The 21501-nt window shown below is 56.1% G+C and overlaps 1 protein-coding gene across 3 annotated transcripts in view; it reads right to left on the reverse strand.

The window, feature by feature from the left end:
* TSPAN5 (tetraspanin 5) overlaps window positions 1-21501 on the reverse strand; it is an 86974-nt gene that overhangs the window by 14558 nt on the left and 50915 nt on the right. For all 3 annotated transcript variants that reach the window (XM_054694623.1, XM_054694622.1, XM_037509649.2), the window contains exon 2: window positions 5113-5163. In XM_054694623.1, the coding sequence (XP_054550598.1) occupies window positions 5113-5163 (51 nt within the window). The remainder of the gene's footprint in view (window positions 1-5112; window positions 5164-21501) is intronic.

Below are 21501 nucleotides of genomic sequence, written 5' to 3' on the forward strand. Positions count from 1 at the left end.
CCACACACCACACACACATCACACACACCACACACCACCAAACACCACACACAGCACACAGAACACACCCCCCACATACCCCACACACACCCCACACACACCACCCACCACACACATACCACACACACACCACACACCGCACACACCACACACACACCACACACAATTCACACACACCACAACACACAACACAACACACACAAAACACCACACAACAGACACCACACACCACACACACAGCACACACCCACACCACACAGCACAGACACACCAGACACACACCACACACACCTGCAACACCACACCACACACACCATACACATACCACACACACACCACACACACCTCAGACACTATACACACAGCAGCACACACACCACCACACATACCATACACATACACCACACCACACACACCTCACACACCATACATGCCAACCACCCACACACCACAACCACACACACCACACCATATACTCCACACACCTCACATACCACACAAACTACACACACCACACAACATACACCTCACACACACATCACACATAGCACATGCATACCACCTCACACAGGACACATACACTGCACACACCACACCACACACACTTCACATACAACACACAGAGCACACACACACCACACACACACAGCACACACACTGCACAATCACCACCATACACAAAAGCTCAGCCTTCACGCTGGAGATAAACAGCGGGCGAGCATGGCGGGCGAGCATGTCCCCTTCACCTGACGCCTGCTCTAACTCTCCCTACCCTGAACACTCATCTTTTTAAATATCAACTTTTAAAAACGCAAACTTTGAAACAGAAAATGCCCTTTGGGCCTCCCTTGGGGGAGCGGGAAGCCTGCCACATGCCCTCGCAGGAAGCTCTCACCTCCTGAGTGAGCCCCGCAGACAAAGCCTTGGGGTTAAAAGGTCAAGCCCTGGGCCCTGGGGGTTGAGTCAGAAAATCTCACTCTCGGGATCTGGCTGGAATGCGTGGGGTGGGTGGCCACCGTCCTCTGCTCGTCTTCGTCTTCGTGAGCGTGAAAGTGAATTCTGAACAGAAGCAACAGCCCCAGAAAGCGACAGTGAGTGAGACCAAGACTGCAGCCCCAAGGGTTCCGTGCAGAGCCGGGGGCAAGCCCAGGCCGGCCTCTGGGGTGCGGCCTGCGTCCCAACACCGAGACCATCCCGCTGAGCACGGGCCCACGCGGACGGCGTGAGCTCTCTGTTCCTACATCCATGCTCAGCGGCCCTGGGTCATCTCCACAGCCACGGCCACGGCCACGGCCACAGCCATGGCCACGGCCACAGCAGAGGCGAAGACAAATGGGCCCTAGCACAGCGCTGCTGTCAGGACACACGGCCCCCGTCATCTAAAAACTCTGAAATCAATTTCAGCAAAGTTGCTTTTGGACTAGTTCTTGGCGAGGCGACCTGGAGCCATGAGGAGGGGATCCCCTCTGAAAACGGATCCCATGATCCACGAGGCGCTAGACTGCCTCAGCACTCAGCCAGGAGAGCAGGGTGTGCTGCAAACAAGGAAGCCGCATAGATGGGGCACGGCAGAGGCAGCGTTCTCGTGACGGAAGCTTAGAGAGCCGCGCGCAAGAGCGCATCCCGCTCAGCCCACGCCCAAGGCCCCGCAGCGCCCCGGACAGCCTCCGTGCGGAGCCAGGCAAGGGCGCCTGGAGGCCACCTTCTCCCCACAGACTGCCGGACACTGACTCACTGCCCGTCCCATGCGTCCGGGAGACAGACAGACGCGGGCCGGGACCAGGCTCCTCGTGGGGACTCAGACACTGCCGCGCAGACGACCTGTTTCCGAGCCCCGGCTCGGCACTTGCCGGCTGAGGTCCCCGCGGCCTCACCTCCTCAGCACCCGCTCACTCTGCGGTTTAAGCGGCTTCTCCCCCGGTTCTGCCAGGAAGGAACATGTCCTGAAAACAACGGTTTCCTCTTGGAAGAGGCTTCTGCACGCTGCAGAAGAGGAAAGGGAAGCAAAGCTGCAAGCCCAGGGCCCCTGGGCACAACGTGAGCAGCACCTGCCTGGCTTCAGCTTGCTCCGCTCTGCAAGGAAGGGACACGCAAGCGCTGCAGTAATAACCCCTGAGGCCGGGCTCCCTGCAGGGGGCCTTCCAGCGCTGAGGAGGAGCAGACACCATTGCAGGCCAGAGGGGCCTGGATTCCCGGGGCTGGGTGCAGGCTCACGCACCCCTCCATGAGCCGGCCTGCTTGGGAGGAACTGACAGCTGTTTTCTCGAGGAGGAGGGAGAGGACCTTTCCCTGCTTGAGGATGACCAGATGTGACATTTGAGAGAAAATGAGCTACCTGGAGAGTGTGGCCCTGCAGAGCTGGGTGTGTCTCCAGCTACATGCACAGGGGCCGCCGGGAAGCTCGCCCCTGTGAAGACTCCTCAGGGACCCCCAAGAACAGTACAGGACACAGCCGCTCAGCAACCCCACTCTCTACCTGCCTGAGGGGCTGCAGCAGAGTCCAGACAGTCCTCGGGCCCCCCACAGCCAGGGAGGGGGGCACCGGCAGCCGGTCCCAGGTCTGCAAAGAGACCGAAGGTTAAGGGCAGCCCTGCGCTCTCAGTTCCTTCTTGCCAGAAAGGGTTTTACAGGTCACCAGAGAGACTCTGGTAACCTCTCCTCACAAAGAAGAAACAGCTACAACCTGCCGTGGTGGGGACGACGGAGCAGCTGCAGGCCGGGGGAGATCCAGTGGGCCACAGACTGCAGGCAGGAACCAGACGTGGAGGTGGGGCCGCTCCCCAGGTCCCCTAGGAGACAGGCGTGGAGGGGCTGGAGGGAGGGCCTGGAGCCTGGGCTGCGGCCCACCGTTGCCCTGAGGCCCCAGAGCAACAGCGTTCTCTGGCGCGCAGATCAGAGCCCAGATTTCTAAACTGAGGGGCTCTGAAGCCACCGCCCTGCTCCACGGCCCGTGTGGACAGGACAGCCTGGTTGGGTCCAGGGTGCGTGGGGTGGGGCCGTCTCGCTGACTCCTCACGGCGGCCCTAGGAGGTGACACGAGTGTCCTCCTTGCACAGACGAGAAGCATCTCGAGAGGTTAACACAGTTGGCGGACGGTAACGGAGCAGCCGCCATCTGCAGCCCCAAAGCGGTCACTTTCACACCAAATGCCTGGGACCTCCGTTCACCCAGACTGGGACACGGCCTGCTCCGGCTCCCCGCCACGTCCCCTCCCTCTCGCCCACGCCCTCTCCTCCGGGCCTCCTGGCCGCCTTCCTGGTGCCGGGCCTCCCCGAGTCCCAGCTTGCGTCACTGCATTGCGGCCGCCCGCTCCGCAGACCCCTGCAGACTCGCACCGCTCGGCAAGGACACCCCCCTCTCCCACACTCTCACCCGCTGCCCCTGCCCTCCCCTCTCTGGACACACACACACGGATCTGGCTGCTCGCTGTGGGCCCCCACAAGAACGCAGCTCCATGGGGGTCACCCCAGGGAGCGGGTCCTCCATGGTCGCAGCTGGAGTCCTGCCTCACAGCAGCTGGCCTGGCCGCGCAACCTCAGGCTCCTGAGGCCGACGCTGACCGGCCGTGGCCCTGACACAGAGGGGCTGCTGTCTCCTGCCCCCCGGGCCCGCACACACCCTGCTCTGGTATCAGTGTGACACTGCCAGTTTTACAAGTTTGTGCTTTTATCACAGTCGAGACATTTGGGGCAAGAGAAGAAACAAAAAGATGATTGTATTTTGCAAAGAGAGGAAAAAAGCCTTCAAAACGACCAATTGCCGGCTTACTGCTGGAATAGACAATTATTTCATTTCATGCCTCCAGCATCTTTGCGAAGCAGATAAAAATGGACTCATTAAAGGGATCACCAAAAGTCGTGTTAAGTCTGGCACTGAATCAGCCAGCAGGCTTTTCAAAGCGGAATTTCCAAGATGCCATCAATGCAGATCTCCGGGCGTGGAAGCAGCAGGAGCGAGCCGTGCCCAGGGAGACCGGGCGCCGCGCAAGCTCTAGGGTGAAACGACCTCTGCCTAGGAGCGCCCTCGGCCTCCCTCACACATAATCGCCATCGCGCCTGATGACCTCATTGGGAGGTTCATTTTGGGCACAGAAACACCGCGCATTCTGTGAAAGTCCTCTAAGCACGCGGGGCGGCCCAGTTTCAGGGTTTCGACCCGGACCCAGGGTTTCATCCGAGTTTTCTTTGATACGGTCACTCTGAACAATGTTCTACTTGTGGAAATTCCCACTGGCATGTGCCAGCTTTTGTTTGCTGGACTTTCTTCATTTTCCCTCCTTTCTTAATACATGGAACACGTCAAAGGGGCGCCTGAAGTCAGGCGGTCAAGCTCAAAGGGTAAAATACCGAAGCGATAAGAAGACATTCTTCTGGGGAAACTAACCCCCTGGTTTACAGCTCTGAGCCAATCCGTGCACCCCTCACCATCACAAGGCAAGAGGTGATAAAGTTTTACTGTGTCAACAAATACCTCACACGCTGCCAGTGAGTTCCCACCCCAACGGCGATGAAAGACTCCCACACTCATTGTGAGTTTCAGCTCCAGGCCTCCGCAGGGGAAGGTGAGAGAAATTCCCACCAGAGCAGAGGGGAGAGCAGAGGGGCGGGCCCCGGGCCCAGACGCCCTCCTCCACTGCAGCATGGAACGTGCCACTGTCTTTCCAGCTCTCCCTGTGCTAACTCTGCACTCGCCACAGATTTGGAACATTCCTCAGTAACAGATGTGTGCACAGCCCTTAGTGTTAACCACAAGCCCGTCTGATATTCTTTCACGTCACCGCTAACAGCCCATCACAGGACGCTCACGCCCCAAAATCATGCTAGCGGTTTATCTTCCAAAGAGCTTCTGAAAAGACTACAGGGGCCAAGGACATCCACAGGCACCATTGAGGTTCCTGGGCCAGCAAGAGGAAACGCCACTGACGTGTTGTGCTCCTGTGTGGGCGCCTGCGCACCAGCTGAGGTGGCGCCTCTGAACCATGAATCATCTTCCCAGAAAAGCTCCTTCTTAAAGAGCTTCATTCCTCACACCGGGTGGCTCCGAGGCAGAGGCGCCGCCCGCAAGCAGCACAGTCTCTGGACCCCGTGAGTGTCTTCACGTCATGCAACTTACCTTCTCATTCCACGCCCACAGTCCAATTCCAAGAAACGTTATTCCCAAAAACTGAAAGAAGAGAGAAAGCAGTGTGATTATAAGGGTTAAATGCCATGTTTTCACTAATACAAATGAAGTTTTTGGACATTGCTTTCGTCCTTTACCTGAGAAATAGTTTTCTCTAAAATCTGAGTAACAAATTGGCAACTGAGATTTGCCAAGCTGTGAGGTGCTTAAGAATACCCACATGGAGAACATTTTTGCACCCAACACTAACGATAAAGGACTGATCACAAAAATCTACAAAGAGCTGATGAGACTCAACAACAACAAAGAAAATAATCCAGTCCGAAAATGGGCAGAAGAGCTAAAAAGAAACTTCTCTGAAGAGGAAATGCAAATGGCCAACAGGCCTATGAAAAAATGTTCAACATCACTTGTCATCAGGGAAATGCAAATCAGAACTACCATGAGATACCATCTCACACCAGTGAGAATGGCACATATTAAAAAACCGAGCAACAACAAATGTTGGCGAGGGTGTGGAGAAAAAGGAACTCTTCTGCACTGTTGGTGGGAGTGCAAACTGGTCCAACCACTATGGAGAGCTGTGTGGAGATTTCTGGACCTACTAAACACAGACCTTCCATAGGATCCAGCGATTCCACTCGTAGGTATTTACCCAAAGGACACAGAAACATCCATTCCAAAGAGCACCTGCACCCCTATGTTTACAGCAGCACTGTTTACAATAGCTAAGCTTTGGAAACAACCCAAATGCCCAAAAATAGATGACTGGATCAAGAAGATGTGGTCCATCTACACCATGGAATATTACTCAGCATTCAAAAAAGATAGTTATGCAATTTGCAGCAACATGGATGGCGCTGGAAGGGATCATGCTCAGCGAAATAAGCCAGAAAGAAAAAGAAAAAAATATTGGATGGTCTCACTCATAGCAGGAATTTAGAAAACCTAAATAAGGGACCAGGAAAAATTATATGAGGACTATAACCAAGATGAACATGCATACATTGTGCAAAAATGAAAAATGATATAAAAAATATGTAAAATAAAATTAAAATGGTCAAAAAAAAAAAAAGAATACCCACGTGTACAAATGCCAGCCAGCCCACGACAACTGCTCATTCTCACGTGCCGTCAGGGAAACGCAAACCACAATGAGGTACGTGCTCACACGTGTGAGAATGGCCTGTCTCAAAAGTAACAGAAACAAGTGTGGGAAATGCTGGCAACCACGTGGACAGAAGGAACCCTTGCCCGCTGTTGGTGGGATGGAGACTGTGCAGTCTCAGTGTGGCACGGTACAGAGGTTTCCCAAAATGCCAAACCTGCCACATGACCCGGCAACCCACTCCGAGCTGTCCACCTGAGGGACATGAAACACTGACTCAAGGGACATGTGCACCCTGTGTTCACTGGGCACCAGCTACAACAGCCAAGGTTTGGAAACAATCTAAGTGCCCAAAGACAGGCGAGTGGATCAAGAAGATGTGGCACAGGGCCTCCCTGGTGGCACAAGGGGTTAAGCACAGCACTATGAAGCCATCTGCAGCCTCAGCAGCATGAGTTCCATCCCCAGCCAGCCAGGTTGCTACCCACAGGGCGCAGCAGGCCTCTCGACTCACCCGCTGCTCCCCTCAGCAGTGTGTTTCAGTGGATCCGCCTGTTCTGCTCCCCACTCTGTCTCTGGTGAATCCTCTCACCCCCCCCACACCTCTGGCCTGTACCCCAGCTCTTGTATGCATAAATTAATAAACATTGAAGAAGAAGAAGAAGAAGAAGAAGAAGAAGAAGAAGAAGAAGAAGAAGAAGAAGAAGAAGAAGAAGAAGAAGCAGCAGCAGCAGCAACAGCTATGGCACATAGACACAATGGAATACTACTCAGCCATGAAGATGGACGGACTCTTGCCATTGCAACAACATGGATGGGCCTGGAAGGGACGATGTTTAGCCAAAAAAGTCAGAAGGAGAAAGGCAACCCCCAATGGCCTCACTCCTATGTGGAATATAGAGAAAGAAAACAAAGGAACAGACAAAACTGAACCAGAACAAGCTAGAAATCTGACTGAGGACAGTGCGGAAGGAGTGACAGGGCAGAGGGACTGCATGGAGACTGGGTGTCTTGGTGGTGGGGGCAGGGACACACATCTGAGCAGGTGTGAGTACACCCGTGCTGTAAACCCATATTACTTCAATAAAATATATGATTAAAAAAATAAAGAGCATGTCAGTGTGCAAAGCTGCACTCCAAAACCGATGTACATGAAAAGTGTGTGACGTGGACAACGGCGCTGCTGCCTGTGGGGCGGGGCCAGGAGCTGGCACTTCCAGGCCGGGGTCACCGGGGACAAGGGGGGGCCTCTGTCTCCCACCACCCTCGGGGCTGGGCAAGCTCCTCCCTAAGACCCCCATCAGGACCAGCGGGACCCAGAGACGCTGCCTGGACTTGTGTGTGCGGAGAACTCCAGCATGCTGCAGTGGGGAGGCGCCCGAGTGCCGCCGGGTCCCCCCTCAGTGTGGGGGGCGGGGGAGGCAATGACATGAGTTGGAGGACAGGGGGGCGGCTGGGTCCCCAGGCGAGGCCAGCAGGGGGAGGTGAAGGGCGGGTAGAAGGGTGGGGTTGGGTGCTGTGCCAGCGGAGGCTTTGGGGAGGGGTGGGGATGTGGGGGGGGCAGGGGGTATATGGGGGGCACTGTGCTGGGGGCTGCGGGGTGGAGGCGCTGTACTGGGGCACTTTCCACTTTAGCCGGTTCTCACTGGGCTCCCTCTGCGGGGAGACACACATTTCCCCCCCATTTTACCGTGTCTGAAATTGGGATGCCATAAATGGCAGGTGTCTCCTTGGCTGCACCTCGGCGCTGGCCGCCTGCGAATGGGGCTGCTGTCCAGGGCCCCGCAAAGGTCCCAGGGGTCAGGCCAGGGGTGGCTCGCCCTGGGGAACAAGAGGGCGCAGCCACCTCCGAGCCCCCTTCCAAGCCCGAGCGAGGGAGGGCGCATGGGGAAGGGCCAGGAGGCTGTCGGAGGGGCTGGCGGCCAGGGGTCGCTCCACATGGGGGCTCCGCGAGGGGGCGGGGGGTCAAGGGGAGCCACGGCCGGCAGCAAGGGAACGCGCAGCCCCAGCCAGGCCTTCATTTGGTGACGGTCACGTCCCTTCTGCCCACGTTCGCGCTCCGAGGTGTGAAAGCGTTTGGCGAGAGTCCGGGTTCGGGGTTGCAGAGGGAAGCCGCGGCCGGGCCCCTGCCCTCCCTGCCCGGAGCTGGGGCACCCGTGGGCACCGGGGGGCACAAGCTGCAGCTGCTGTGGCTCGGCGGTTGCTACGGCTCCCAGGCCACGGCTCCGCAGGGCCTCGTGGCAGGTTCGCGCGGGCCCCGCAGACCCAGACGTGGGGCTCCTCGCCCACCGCAGAGACGCCCGCAGAGGCGGCTTCCTCGGGCGCTCCCTGCGCGCGGCATGGAGCTCAGGCGTGGGGGAGCCGCGTGGCCAGCGGGCCTGGCCGGCGAGGAAGGGGCTTCTCGCTGCCCGCGTCTCTGCATCCCGCCAGGGCGGCGCGGAGCGCTTGGGCAGGAGCTGACGGGAAGGCCGGGCCTGACCAGGGGGACCCGAAGCCCATCCGAGCAGGCGGCGCAGGCGGCCTCACGCGCATGCCTTCCCCCTGGCTTCCCCAGCGCGGCCGCCCGCTCTCCCTCGGCCCATGTGTTTTGTTTTAAAAGCGAGGTGTTCCGGCTCCAAATAATTAAACAGACAAGAGCCAAAAACTTGCGGCCGTGGCCGGGGCGCGAGGGACGCGGCGTTCCCTGTCCCCAGCCGACGGGCCTCCTGAACCCCGGGGAGCGGGGCGGCTCGTCGGCGCTCGCCCCTCCGCCGCAGACACGAGCGGGCTCTTGTCCCCGCCTGTCAACAGCCCCAGCCGGTCTCCCCCCCAAACATGTGAAACACGCTCGATGTGCTCCCGCGAGCAGCGTGACCGCCAGGATGCGCCGGCGCCAAGTCACCCAGCTGCCCACCCAGCTGCCGCGCCCCGGGGACTGGCGAAACTGCCCGAAGCCGCGGCTCCGGCTCCGGGGCTCCTGCCGTGCACTTAGCCCAAACTTAGCTACGCCAGCAAGTGTGACAAACACACCAGATTTTAAAGACTTAGTAGGAATAAAGAGAACATAAGATACGTCCTTAGCAGCTGTCTTACGATGGGCTGCGTGTTGAAATAATTCGGATAGGCTGGGTTAAACAAGACATGATTAAAACTAACGTCGCTGATTTCATCTTCCCTTTTACACAGCGACAGGGCGTGGAGGTGACAGGCTGACCTGCATTCCACTCCCCTGCACAGCACCCCACAGCCGTCCATGCCGCAGACACTATCACCCCTATTTTACCCAAGAGGAAGCATGGCTGGGAAACTAAGTCCTTGTCCCAAGTCACACAGCACGCGAGCTGCCGGGAGACCCGACCGTCGGTGCACACTCAGCTACCACCGCGGTTTTCTAACGCGCACAATGGTTTCCAGACAACCCAGAGACAAGTTTGAATCATGCTGAATCTCTTGTCCTAAGTGAAAATCGTTCCTCTAATTTCTAGGGAACCAAGTCTTCCTAGAGTGACAAGGCCAGAGAGTGACGCCTGCCAGCTGCAGACAGAGCCTCCGGCCCTCAGCACACCCGGGAGATACCGGGAGGCCCGAGGCCGGGAGGGTGGCAAGGCTGAGGGCTGTCTTGGCGGCAGGGACGCGGCGTCCGTAGATGGAACTGTCTGGCTCCAGGAGCTTCGTCCTTGCCGAGCCTCAACGCCCGGCCACGCCCCTGCTCCGTTCTAACCGGCACAGGCCAGACGCGTCACCGCGCCAGCCGCCCCTCGACACTGCCACGTTCCAGGCGCTGCTTTGTGCCCGGAGGCCTCTCCCCTTGTGGTAGATGGAGTCAGAAAACAGATGGAGGCGCTGCCCCGGCGAGCTTAGAGATGAATAGAAGAGACATATTAGAATCAAGTTGCCCTTGTCGGTGCTATAAAGGGGAAGAAAGACGGAGACAGACGCACGGGGAGAACGGGGCGGGGGGGGGGCTGAGCCTGCCCTTTCGGTCATGCAGCCCAGGCCTGATGTTTTGGAGAAGCAGGTGGAATTGAGATGATTTAGAAAAAAACTGACCTTCCTGTGATGGTGGCCGGTGAGGGGCAGGTGCAGGCGAGGGAGGCGCTGGCGGCAGGCCTGGTCTGGCTCCTGCACCTGGAGACTGGACCTCGAAGCCCGTCCCTCGTCCTGCCCGCCTGAGAGAGGCGGCCAGTGCCTCACCGCCGGCGACCCTGGTGTCTCTGAGACCCGCCTGTCTCTGCGGGCAGGCGCTGCTCTCCGAATTCGCTCTGAAGCGCAGTTCCCTCGCACACCTTAACAAAGCGAGCGGCCTCAACGCCGCCCCACACGCTGCCCGCTGCGCCCAGGCATGAAAAGCAGTCATGAGCAGGAGTGGCTGAAGGTCACGGCAACTCCGAGGTCACCCACTGAATCTCCTTTGCTGAGCAAAACAACAGTTACGTCAAAGGCATCTGAACGGCCTCAAAATAACAACACAGCAAGGCGAACATGACAGGGAGGAATGAAAATCAGGCCAGCCTCCTCGTCCAGCCGCTAGTGTGAAAACCTCATCCCACCTGGCAAGGGAAGGAGCTGTTACCCTGCCGTCACTCTGCCGTCGCCTTAAGGAAAAAGCTGAGGCTCCCCCCGAGTCCCCTGAGCACACTCTGAAGTCACCTGGGCCGGGATGGGGAGGGTGCCCAGAGACACCCGGGGAGTGGGGGTGCAGCGCAGGCACCACAGCCACACTCGCGCCCTCCAAGCAGGGGCTTCGTTGGGGGAGGGAGTCTCCGGGGGCCATGGGAAGCCCTGGTCAAGGCTGCCGCTGGGTCCCTGGGTCCCGGGGTGGTCGGAACAGGACGCCCCACCTGGGCCAGTCCTTTTGGGAGAAGGTGGGGTAGAAGTGACGGCCACCACTGACTGGAGTGGCTTCTCAATCCACGCCCGCCTTTCTGAGTGGGGGCCCCTGCAGCATTGTGGGCCGGAGCCCCCTACTCCGGTGGACAAGCGACTCGAAAGAGCCTTCCACCCAAATCCAGGCTGCGCCCTGGTCTCTCCTCCCAAGAAGTGGGTGTCGGACATGGGGGGCCCCTGAAGCGGAGAGTCTGGGGAGCTGTGGAGCCAGCGGGTGGATGGAGAGCACGAACACCCTCCGGCCCCTGACTGGCCCCGGCCCCGGCCCCCAGCCTGGATCTGGTCTCCTCACCACGGGCGGCAGCGGATGTAAAAGGCAACTCGGAGTCCGTGTGCGGGACGGTGAGATGCGTGGGGGGAGCCACCATGAAGGTGCAGCCCAGCTCCAAGGGCATCTCGTCTTTATGTAGAATTAGATGGAAAATAAGAAAGATCAAGGAAGCCAGCAGACAGACGGGGAGCACACTGATGAGCCTCCTCCTCGACCCCCCGTTTCTGCACTGACAGGCACAGAGCAGGCAGAGCGAGGACTCATCAAGGCCAAGACACAGAGTCGCTGAGGCTCCCGGCGACCCCGCTCCCACAGGGCCTCACTCCCCGTGTCCTGCGCATGCAGCGGCTCCCGCCCTGTCCCGGCTCAACTTTGGGGGCTCTCGCCCACAGGTGTCCGGGAGAAGGGACAGACGCGCCGCTCCCCGCCTTCTCACCCCGGAGGGGCAGGAACAGCGGCCACGAAGCGCTGGTGCCCGAAGGGGCCTCGCCCGCAGCGGGCGCTCCTAAGCACACGCTCGCGCATGACTCAAAGGTGAAAGGTTCTGCTCAGCAAAGGGATCATCCACAAGACGAGGAGGCAACTGACTGAGTGGGAGAAAATGTTTGCAAGTCTCATGTGACAAGGGGTTAACATCCGAAATAACAGGGAACGCGGGGCGCTCAAGAAACCACCAGCGCTCCCATCGCTGAAATGGGGGGCGCTCCAGGGACACTATTCCAAAGAAGAAACACGGAGGAGCAACACGTCAAGAAAAGGTGTTCAATGACACTCATCACCGGGGAAATGCAGCTCAGGCCACAAACCCATCTCACGCCCGTGAAAAGGGCGATTATCCAAAGGATGAGGAAGAACAAGGGCCGGCTGTGCGGAAAGGGAGCCTCCTGCCGCGTGGGTGGGAGCAGAAGCGGGGCCGCCGCCTGGGACCAGGCGTGGAGGCGCCTCGAGGCCACCACGGCTGTCACATGGCCCGGCAGTTCCACTCCGGGTATTTATCGAAAGAAAATGAAAACATTAACTGGAAAAGGTATTTGCACCCCAGTGTTCTCTGCAGCATTATTTACAATAATCAAGACACGGAAACTACCTAAGAGCCCGGAGAGGGACGAAAAAGCATTCCATACGAACACACACGCACACACACTCTGGAATGTTCCACAGCCATAAAACAACAGTGAAATCCTGCCGTCCGAGACAACACGATAGACCTGGACAGCAGCATCAGGAGAAATGAGTCAGACCGAGAAAGGCAAAGACTGTCTGGTCTCACCCACATGTGCAATCTAAGAAAACTAAGAAAAAAGATCAAACTCACAGATCCAGAAAAGAGGTGGGGGGGGTACTGCAGGGGGGCGGGCAGGGGGCGGGAGTCAGGCCTGGGACGTGAAGTGCAGGGACCACCGTGAGCAGAGGCAGGATACGCTCTGAACACCTGGAAGTTCTGAGAGTAAATCTTTAAAGTCCTTTTCACAAGAAAAAAAAGCTTTGGCAACCGTGGTGACAGATGTTAACGAGACTGATGGTGGTAACCCCAGAGGAGTGTAATCAAACACTGCGCTGGGCGGGTGTGCAGACGGGTGGCGTTGGCTGTCAGTCACACCTCGATCAAAGTGAACAGAAACAGCCTCTTCTGTAAGTGCAACATGGGCTCACTTTTCAGGTAACGAAAGGCATTATCACTTCTGTGCATTTTTTTCAATTAATCGTGTAGATTTTTACCGACAGCAATAGACCGTGGGAAAAAAGATTTTCAAAGAGGATTTTAAATTTCCCTTGTTTTCCTGGTGCGACAAACAGCTTTTTATTCTCAATATAAGATTTCACTCAAAGCTGTTTAACCAGGGAAAGCAAACCACTGACAGCACATACGAGGTTCACATGAATTTATGGAGGTAGCAAAATGCTTATGAAGAACAAGCTGGCCGGAAGCCCGCGGTGTGCCCTTGGGCCTTGGCCAGCAGGGAAGTTTCAAGCAGATTAGTGAATGAGGGACCCTGGTGATTAATGAGTGCTCGTGTGGACTCTATGAGATGGGTTTCCAGCCAGGACCACAAAACAAGCCGCCTGGTTTTAACTTCCTCTTCCAAAGCTGACTTCCATGTGAACGCAACTTTGTCCAGCTCTTGCAATACTGCTGGAAGGTTTGTCTCTAAATGTGTTTCAGGACAAACCTTGCTCCCTCTGACACCCGTTTAAGCGCCGGGGCAGGCAGCTGGCTGGGCTAAACAAGAAAGGGTAGCTGCAAATTCTCTGGACACCAAATTAAACTGAACTGACATCGTAAGTTCCTAAAAAAAGGTTGATGCTATGGGCCTCCCCGGGGGCGCAGCGGTAGAGCGCTGGGTTGCGAAGCTGCCCGCAGCCTCTGCAGCGCCGGTTCGATCCCCGGCTGCTCCCCGGCCACCGGAGGAGGGTCCCACATGGCGCGCAGACCTCTCCTGCCGCCCGCTGCTCCCCTCAGCAGTGGACTTTGGTCCTTCTGCCTGCTCTGCTCCCCGCTCTGGCCCTGGTGAATTCTCTCACCCTCCCGCGCTTCTGACTGTACCCAGTGCTTGTATGTATAAATAATAAATAAATTGTATAAATAATAATATATATGAATTTTGTATAAATAATAAATAAATGAATAAATAAATCTTTAAAAAAAAGTTTGATGCTACAAGCAGAAAAATCTTCCTGTGTATGAACAGATTTACTAGAAAAACCTAAATGACCATCAGACGCTCTAAAAAGAGAGCCGTTGGGCCTCCCTGGTGGTACAAGGGGTTAAGACACAACGCATGAAGCTGTCCGCAGCCTCTGCAGCACGAGTTCAATTCGCGGCCAGGGAGCAACCCACATGGCGTGGCAGACCTCTCCTGGCCCGCCCACTGCTTCCCTCAGCAGTGGATTTCAGTAGAACTGCCTGTTCTGCTCCCCATTCTGTCTCTGGTGAATCCTCTCACCCTCCTACGCCTCTGGCCTATACCCCAGTGCTTGTATAAGTAAATAAATCTTTTAAAAATATATTAATAAAAATAAATAAATAAATACTTTTTAAAAATAACATAAAAAGAGAGCCGTTATCAGAACCAGGCCTCCGCGACTCTCACCAGACCTTGTTCTGCAGGTACCAGCACGCTGTTTCTTTATACTCTGTATCTTGGATGTGAAGTGATTTGCTTCCAGGATATGGTTTCCCAGACGTCTCTGGCCGGTGTCTGCTCCTTGACGTCCTGTTCTCGTCTGTCAGAGGCTGCGTGGCCAGTTCTCTGTGTCCACGGCCATTTCAGTCAAGCCTCTTAAATTAGGTTTTAAAGCAAAATAAGTAACTTTCCAAAATTAAATTGGTTCCTTTAAACAAGGCCGACCCCTGGGTAGCTCATGTGTGTGAGCACCGAGCGGGCCCTGCAGATGTGTCATCTCACCGTCCAGCAGGATCTCCAAATGCAGACGCAGTGGTAGCCTCGACGTGAATATTCTATTCTTACTTTTTTTCCAAGTACATTTTCATGTAGAAGGAAGGCTCCACGTGAATAATAAATGAAACAGGACATAAACAGTCGCGCACGCGGGCTCTCTAGAGCAGGCTGCTTCACGCCTGGACACATGCCTGTGAAAGTCTCGGCTGGAAACCACAGCCTCAGACTGAGATCGCGTCTTTGACATGCCTCGGAGGTGCGGGGGCCGCGGCGCCGGCCATGCTCGTTCGGAGAGGAGCCTGCTGGGTCTTGCTCCGGCCGATGGAAGGAGCTCCAAGCCCCCGCGGGAACCTCCTTTAGGAGCTGGCGCCCCGGCCCCACACTGTGAGCGCTTCAGAGACCCGAGGCGGCCAGCAGACGAGACCGGCCCTCTCGGCAGCATGCTGCCAGGGCCCCGGCTCCCAGCCTCGCCGCTGAACGGATTTCACGGCTTCTGAAGCCAGCACAGAGGTGGGGGAGCATCGCGAGAGCTCTGGGGGCGAAGCAGGCAGGGCCATGACCCGAGGCCCAGGCCCTGATGGACCCCATCTCCTCACTGAGGTCTGTCACAGACCGGCAACCGCATAAAGCCTCTTGCTGCGAACGCCAGGAGGTTGGGGGGTAATGGTCTGAGAAGGTCTCCGCCTCCAGGACAGGGGACTGCACGGGGGTGCACTTCAGGAAACGAAGACGGGCCTTCTGCTCGGTCCCCCAGCTGCAGGTTGGAAGACCTGCTGGCATCTGCCTGGTGGGTCAAGCTCTTCCTCACGGCCGCGGAGTGCGCAGCCCGGGCCGGCCGGGTGCAGACCTCATGCGGGCTCAGCGTCTCCGCTGTGGGCAGAAAGGGCGCGGGGCGTTCTGCCTTTTGCCTTTTTCATCTGTAGTTTTACTGACGCCTCCTGTGCTTCCTGTCTCAGACACACGACCTCGCTTGATTGTGACACCCGCCCCAGCGAGGTATTATTATCTCCATCACCGAGGGGAAGTGAGAAGCAGATTATATAACCAGGCCGAGCGTGAAGCCAGGTCTTTTCACTCCAGAGCCCAGTGTCTGAAGAGAAGGAACACTATGACCTGAGAGCACCGGACCTGGGGCGGCTGACACTCTGCGGCCCTTCCTCGGTGCCCAGTGCAGGCTCTCACTGTAAGGTGGCGGCAGGGACTCCACACAGAGGCCCATGACGAGCTCCCACCCAGCCGCCTCCCTGCACCCCCACATAGGGCCTCCTCCCTGCACCTCCATGCAGCGAGAGGCTGGCAGGCCGCCCAGGTTGATCCATTATCCCGTGGTTCCCGCAGACAGCATCAGGGGGCCTTCTCCCACGCTCTGAGCTGGACTCCGGCTGACAGCAGGACAGAAGGGCTGAGCAAGCCCCGAGACCTTCATGCTGGAGGCACCGGGGCATCCAGCCCTGCAGCCCAGCTTCCGCAGGGGCAACAGGGAAGCCTCGTGGCTGGCTGGGTCACCCGCATCAGGGTCCAGCAGAGGAGCCACCCCGAGGCCACAGCTCAGCTTTGGAAGGGACAGCCCCGGGGGGGCTGCTGCCATAAAGTCGCCCTGCTTTCAAAACAAGCGATGACTTTGGACACTTCCCCCTTTGGGCCAACAGAGCAGGAGTGGTTCTCGGGGCCGTGACGCCTGCCACCTGCCCTTGTCCACCAGCGGTCTTGGCTGGGGAGGCCGCACACTATGCCAGGGGCCTGGGGGACAGGGAGATCGCTCAGCTGACAGAGGTGGGGCCTGGCCATTTCCGACATCTCACACTCTGCCTGGACGGCTGGGCGACGCGGTCACAGGTTCCAGCTTCAAGCCGCTCGGGAACGTTGGTCCTGCCTCCCCCTGCAGTCGGTACGTAATGCCGCCGTTCAGCCACACGCGCTGTTACTGAATGCGCGACAAAGGAATTCCTTCAAAATTAATATTTCATGTTTACACTTCGCATCAGCTTATGCTGAAATACTTATCAACATATCCTGCGACTGCTGTGTAGGAATTTATTCAAATGTATGTATTCCATTCGCTGTTTGTTTCGTGCCTACATTTACTGACGCATTTTCCTTGACGATATGGACTATAAAAGAATTCATTTGAATTTATTTGATGTCGCAGTTTGCGTTTGCATTACCGTCACTCACCAAAGTGCCGCCCCGTGTGTGCTGTGCTGACAGCTCGGCAGGTGGCGGGCGAGGCTGGCGGTGGAGGTGCTGTGTTGCCGCCCAAGTCGGGGTGTCCTGTGCTCCATGTGACTTAATGGGGGGGCAGAGGGCTGCAGAAAATGAGTGTCCATGCGGACATTAAGATTTCCTACTGGCGCTCAGAATACTGCCGCTGCCTAAACAGAACTCTTTCTCCCCAAAACTTAAGTCATTTTCAGTACATTTAACATTAAAGCACTGACATTTTTATCTCACATAATTGCAAAAATTGGAATGTATCTTATAAATCTCTGCTTCTTATGCTGCATCTGAACAGCAGCGCAAGAGGTTCAAAGTCTCCTGGGTTCAGCCTGCACCGAGCCCGTCAGCTCCTGCCAGCTCAAAGGCAGGGGCCTGAGCTCCACAACTGTACACGCCCCCAGAGCCTTTCTGGCTCTTGGGCCTCCAGTGCCTCTCCCCACCCTGCCGGAATCTGCACGGCCCACACCCTCCCTGCAGCCGGCTCACCTCTTGAGCAGCCTTCCGGACTTAACAGCTGTCACCTAAGGTGACAGATATAAGGTGACAGATTTAAAATGAGGAATGACCTGTGGAGTGGTCACTTCACTCCATGCCCCTAGAGTCAGTCAGCAAAACAATGGTCTTCATTTCATGAAAGGCCCACACTTTCAGCATTTTATTTGCTAAGTATCTATGTTAAGGACTTTTTTAAAAAAATATTTATTTATTTATACAAGCACCGGGTACAGTCAGACGCGCGGGAGGGTGAGAGAATTCACCAGAGCCAGAGCGGGGAGCAGAGCAGGCAGAAGGACCGAAGGACACTGCTGAGGGGAGCAGCGGGCGGCAGGAGAGGTCTGCGCGCCATGTGGGACCCTCCTCCGGTGGCCGGGGAGCAGCCGGGGATCGAACCGGCGCTGCAGAGGCTGCGGGCAGCTTCGCCACCCAGCGCTCAACCGCTGCGCCACCGGGGAGGCCCCTGTTAAGGACTTTTTGGTGAACATCTTCAAATGGACCAGTAAGCAAAGCACTGCCAGGTGACACCCGTGCTACAAAGCATCTGATCTACTTTCTGGAAGGATTATTGTAAATTAAGTAAAAGCTAAAACACAAAGTTACCATTTTTCAGGGCCAACTTAAATCTCCCAGAGGGGAAAAAACAGAGCCTACAGCTAAAATGTTAAAATACATCTTAAAGGAAGAGAAAAAATACTTTAAGACTGAAAATCATGACCCCGGGGGTGGCATTACAGAAAATTAGAACACAAAGAACTTCAGGCCTTTCTCAGCTTGTGCTCTGAGATCATCTTATCTCCATGATGGAAAGGAACTGAGCTTTTAAAAGACAAGATAATGCTACAGGGGCCACCCTGGTGGCGCAGGGGTTAAGTCTCAGCGCTATGAAGCTATCACCAGCCACTGGGGCCTGAGTTTGATCCCCGGCCAGGGAGCTACCCACAGCAGACCTCTCTTGTCTCCCCACTGCTCCCCTCAGCAGTGTGTTTCAGTGGATCCGCCTGTTCTGCTCCCCACTTTGTCTCTGGTGAGTCCTCTCACCCCCTGCCTGTACCCCAGCTCTTGTACGCATAAATAAATTAAAAAATAAATCTTTAAAAATATATATAATGCTATAGATTGAAAAACTAAAACCCTTTTTCAAAATGTCGTAAAAATGGATTCACACCATAAATAAACACTGACATGCCGTTACTCAAAGACCCCCGAAGTGGTGCGGGGGGCATCTCTGTGACTTCAGGCAGACATTCCCCAGGGCACCACGTCTGAGGGTGCAGCTAACCACGCATCAGGGGGCACAAGACTACAGCAACCCCCAGACCGAGCGAGCATGTCCCCACGAGCACCACAGTGGGGGTCACGAGCTCCGGGAGGGGCCACGCTGCAGTTCAGTGCTGGTTCCGTGGGTGACGAGTTCTTGGGGCCGAAGAGCTTTTCTCCTTATGACTTTAATTCCATCTTATACTTGACCCTTCCAAAGAAAGCCCGTCCTTGCATCACAAAGAGAAACATCTCGCCCCGACTCCTCCCAAGGATGTGAGGTCTCTGGTCATGGAGCTGCCTGTCCCCCAGGGTACCGGGGGCCCGTGCGCAACAATCTCTGAGGCTCACGGCGCAGAAAAACTGAACCCTCATCCTGAGCACAGAACTATTTAACATGACGACATCATCTTGAATTTATTTTTAGCTTAAATTTGGCTAAATTCCCCTGTAGGTTTTTATATAAGTATCCAAATATAATGAGGCAACACTCCACTGCCCCAGGAAATGCCCAGTTAACACGCCCCAGTTCTGAACGAGAAGGAAAGTCTCAGCTTGGAGCTCAAGGACAGACCCAGAAATATCGTGAGCAGGAGCCCTCTGAAAGGACAAGTCTTGCTCTCTGAAAAAAGGGGTTTTGGAAAACAAGTATGTGTCCCCAATACTCCACGTCTACCAGGGAACCCAGACACATGCTTAGTGAGGGCAGGGCCAGGACGTGGCACATCGTGAAACTCCACGAAAGAAACCCCGTGCGCGGCCGACGGCGACCTGGACGCTTAGGAAAGGGAAACTAGGGGTTTCCCCAAAGCAAGATCCTGGAATCTGTGCCACCTATGGGGAGTAACATAGGGGTGAGCTGTGGCCCCAGAAATGCCTCCGGAAGGGATGGGGTATTCACTTTCTGAACTGGGTCCTGGGTACCCCAGGAGCTCTTGCTGTGCAAGCCATCAGGTCTCCCTGGTAGCCTGAAGGTTGAGTCTCAGCACTGTCACCACTGCGGCCTGAGTTCAATCCCTGGCCGGGGAGCTGACCCACAGGGTGCAGCAGACCTCTCCTGTCTCGCCCGCTGCTCCCCTCAGCAGTGTATTTCAGTGGATCCACCTGTTCTGCTCCCCACTCTGTCTCTGGTGAGTCCTCCAATTCCCCCACCTCTGGCCTGCACCCCAGTTCTTGTATGCATAAATAGATAAATCTTAAAAAAAAAAAAAAAAAAAAGCTGCAGACACAGTAGTGCACAGCCCTGCCAGATGCCAACACCCTCAGCCCTGGGGCTGCTCCCGGGGCCACTTCAAAAAGATCGCTCTCTCCCCCGGGCTCTTGTTTAACAAACCTGTCCTGATTCATCTGCCTCCTTATTTAATCAATATGAATAAAATAGGATAAAAAAGAAATTGATGAGTGGCGTTCACAGGAGACCGCTACATGTGTCAATTATTACGATCTCTGATTTAAGGCCTTTTTTAAACTACTGTTAGATACTGATGTCGCCTAAATTATTTTAATAACCACTAGTTGAAAATGGTGCGAAACATAGTAAGTGGCCTCCCAAAGCTCTTCTGTTTGCCAAACCTGTGCCCGCAGGCCCGCGGCACGCCTTGGCCCTTGATCTAGAAACAGACGGCTCTCTAGCCCGGGCTGGATAATCACCATTGATAGAAAGCAGAACTTTGAGTGAACCACTTCTACGCTTACAGGAAGCCAATCAGCAGCTTCAGTTATTTCTCCCTCAGTGTTAATGAGGGGACAGGCTGTGCTGAGCTGTTTTCAGGTCCCCGTCCTGGCATGTCGCTTTCCTGAAGAATTTCCACCAACATACGATCCTTGCAAACACAAGCACGCCCTTAAAATTAATTTTAGTCTTTTTCCAATCCAAAATATTTTAAGGTGGATAAAGCAATTTCGGAGGGTCTCGAAGAGGCAGTGTTAACACGTCCTGCCGCGTTTGGGGAGACCCAGGGCTGTAAGCAGAGAACTAACACGGAGGCAACCGATGCTAACACAGGCTGTGGCCGTGCTGAGCGGTGGGGCCGGCCTGAGCGTCTGCCCATTCGCTCCTCTCGGCCTCCCTGCAGTCGGGGTAGCCAGGACCTGTCTCAGCTAGAGGAATTCAGAGACCCGGGGTGTGCCACCGAGGCAGGCCTGCAGAACGGGGTACCTATTCCTGTGAGCTCTCGCCACCCCACCCACCCCCCAACCAGCAGTGTTGGGGGCCTGGTCTGAGCCAATGGGCGTGAGGCCTGAGCACTCCTGACTGTGGCGAGAGCTCCTTGAGGGCAGGGCCAGGCCTCTGCGGCTCTCTTGACCTGGCTCACCTCCTGGTGAATGGGAGGTGCTCGGTATTTATTGACTAAATCCCAACACAGCAACGAGTTGAGTTGAAAGGTCAGCTCGTGACAGGACACCGAGCGTGGGGCGAGGACTGGAAAGGATGGGGCAGTTGTAGGGATGACGGTTCCTACAGAGGAAAGAAGGGGCTTCAGCCAAGGGAAGAAAAGGCATGACACCTGAGATCCCTTTCGCGCCCAGGCTCCGGGCCTTCATCTCAGCAGGGTGTTTTAAGGGCCCAGGGCATGTCAGGCGCTGCTGACGGTGCTGGGCACAAACACCGCCAAGGGCTGACGGAGATGCCATGGCTGCTGGTGTAAGGCACCGCCCAGGGCGGGAGGCAGCTCCGCAGGGCAGTGACCTCGCAGCCCAGCCCTGAGACCCTGCTTCTGCCGCAGGGACATCTGACACTGTCTGGGGACCTCTGAGAGTGT

This window comes from Talpa occidentalis, unplaced genomic scaffold (assembly GCF_014898055.3).
Source record: "Talpa occidentalis isolate TD23 unplaced genomic scaffold, MPIMG_talOcc4v2.1 talOcc4.13, whole genome shotgun sequence".
NCBI lineage: Eukaryota > Metazoa > Chordata > Mammalia > Eulipotyphla > Talpidae > Talpa > Talpa occidentalis.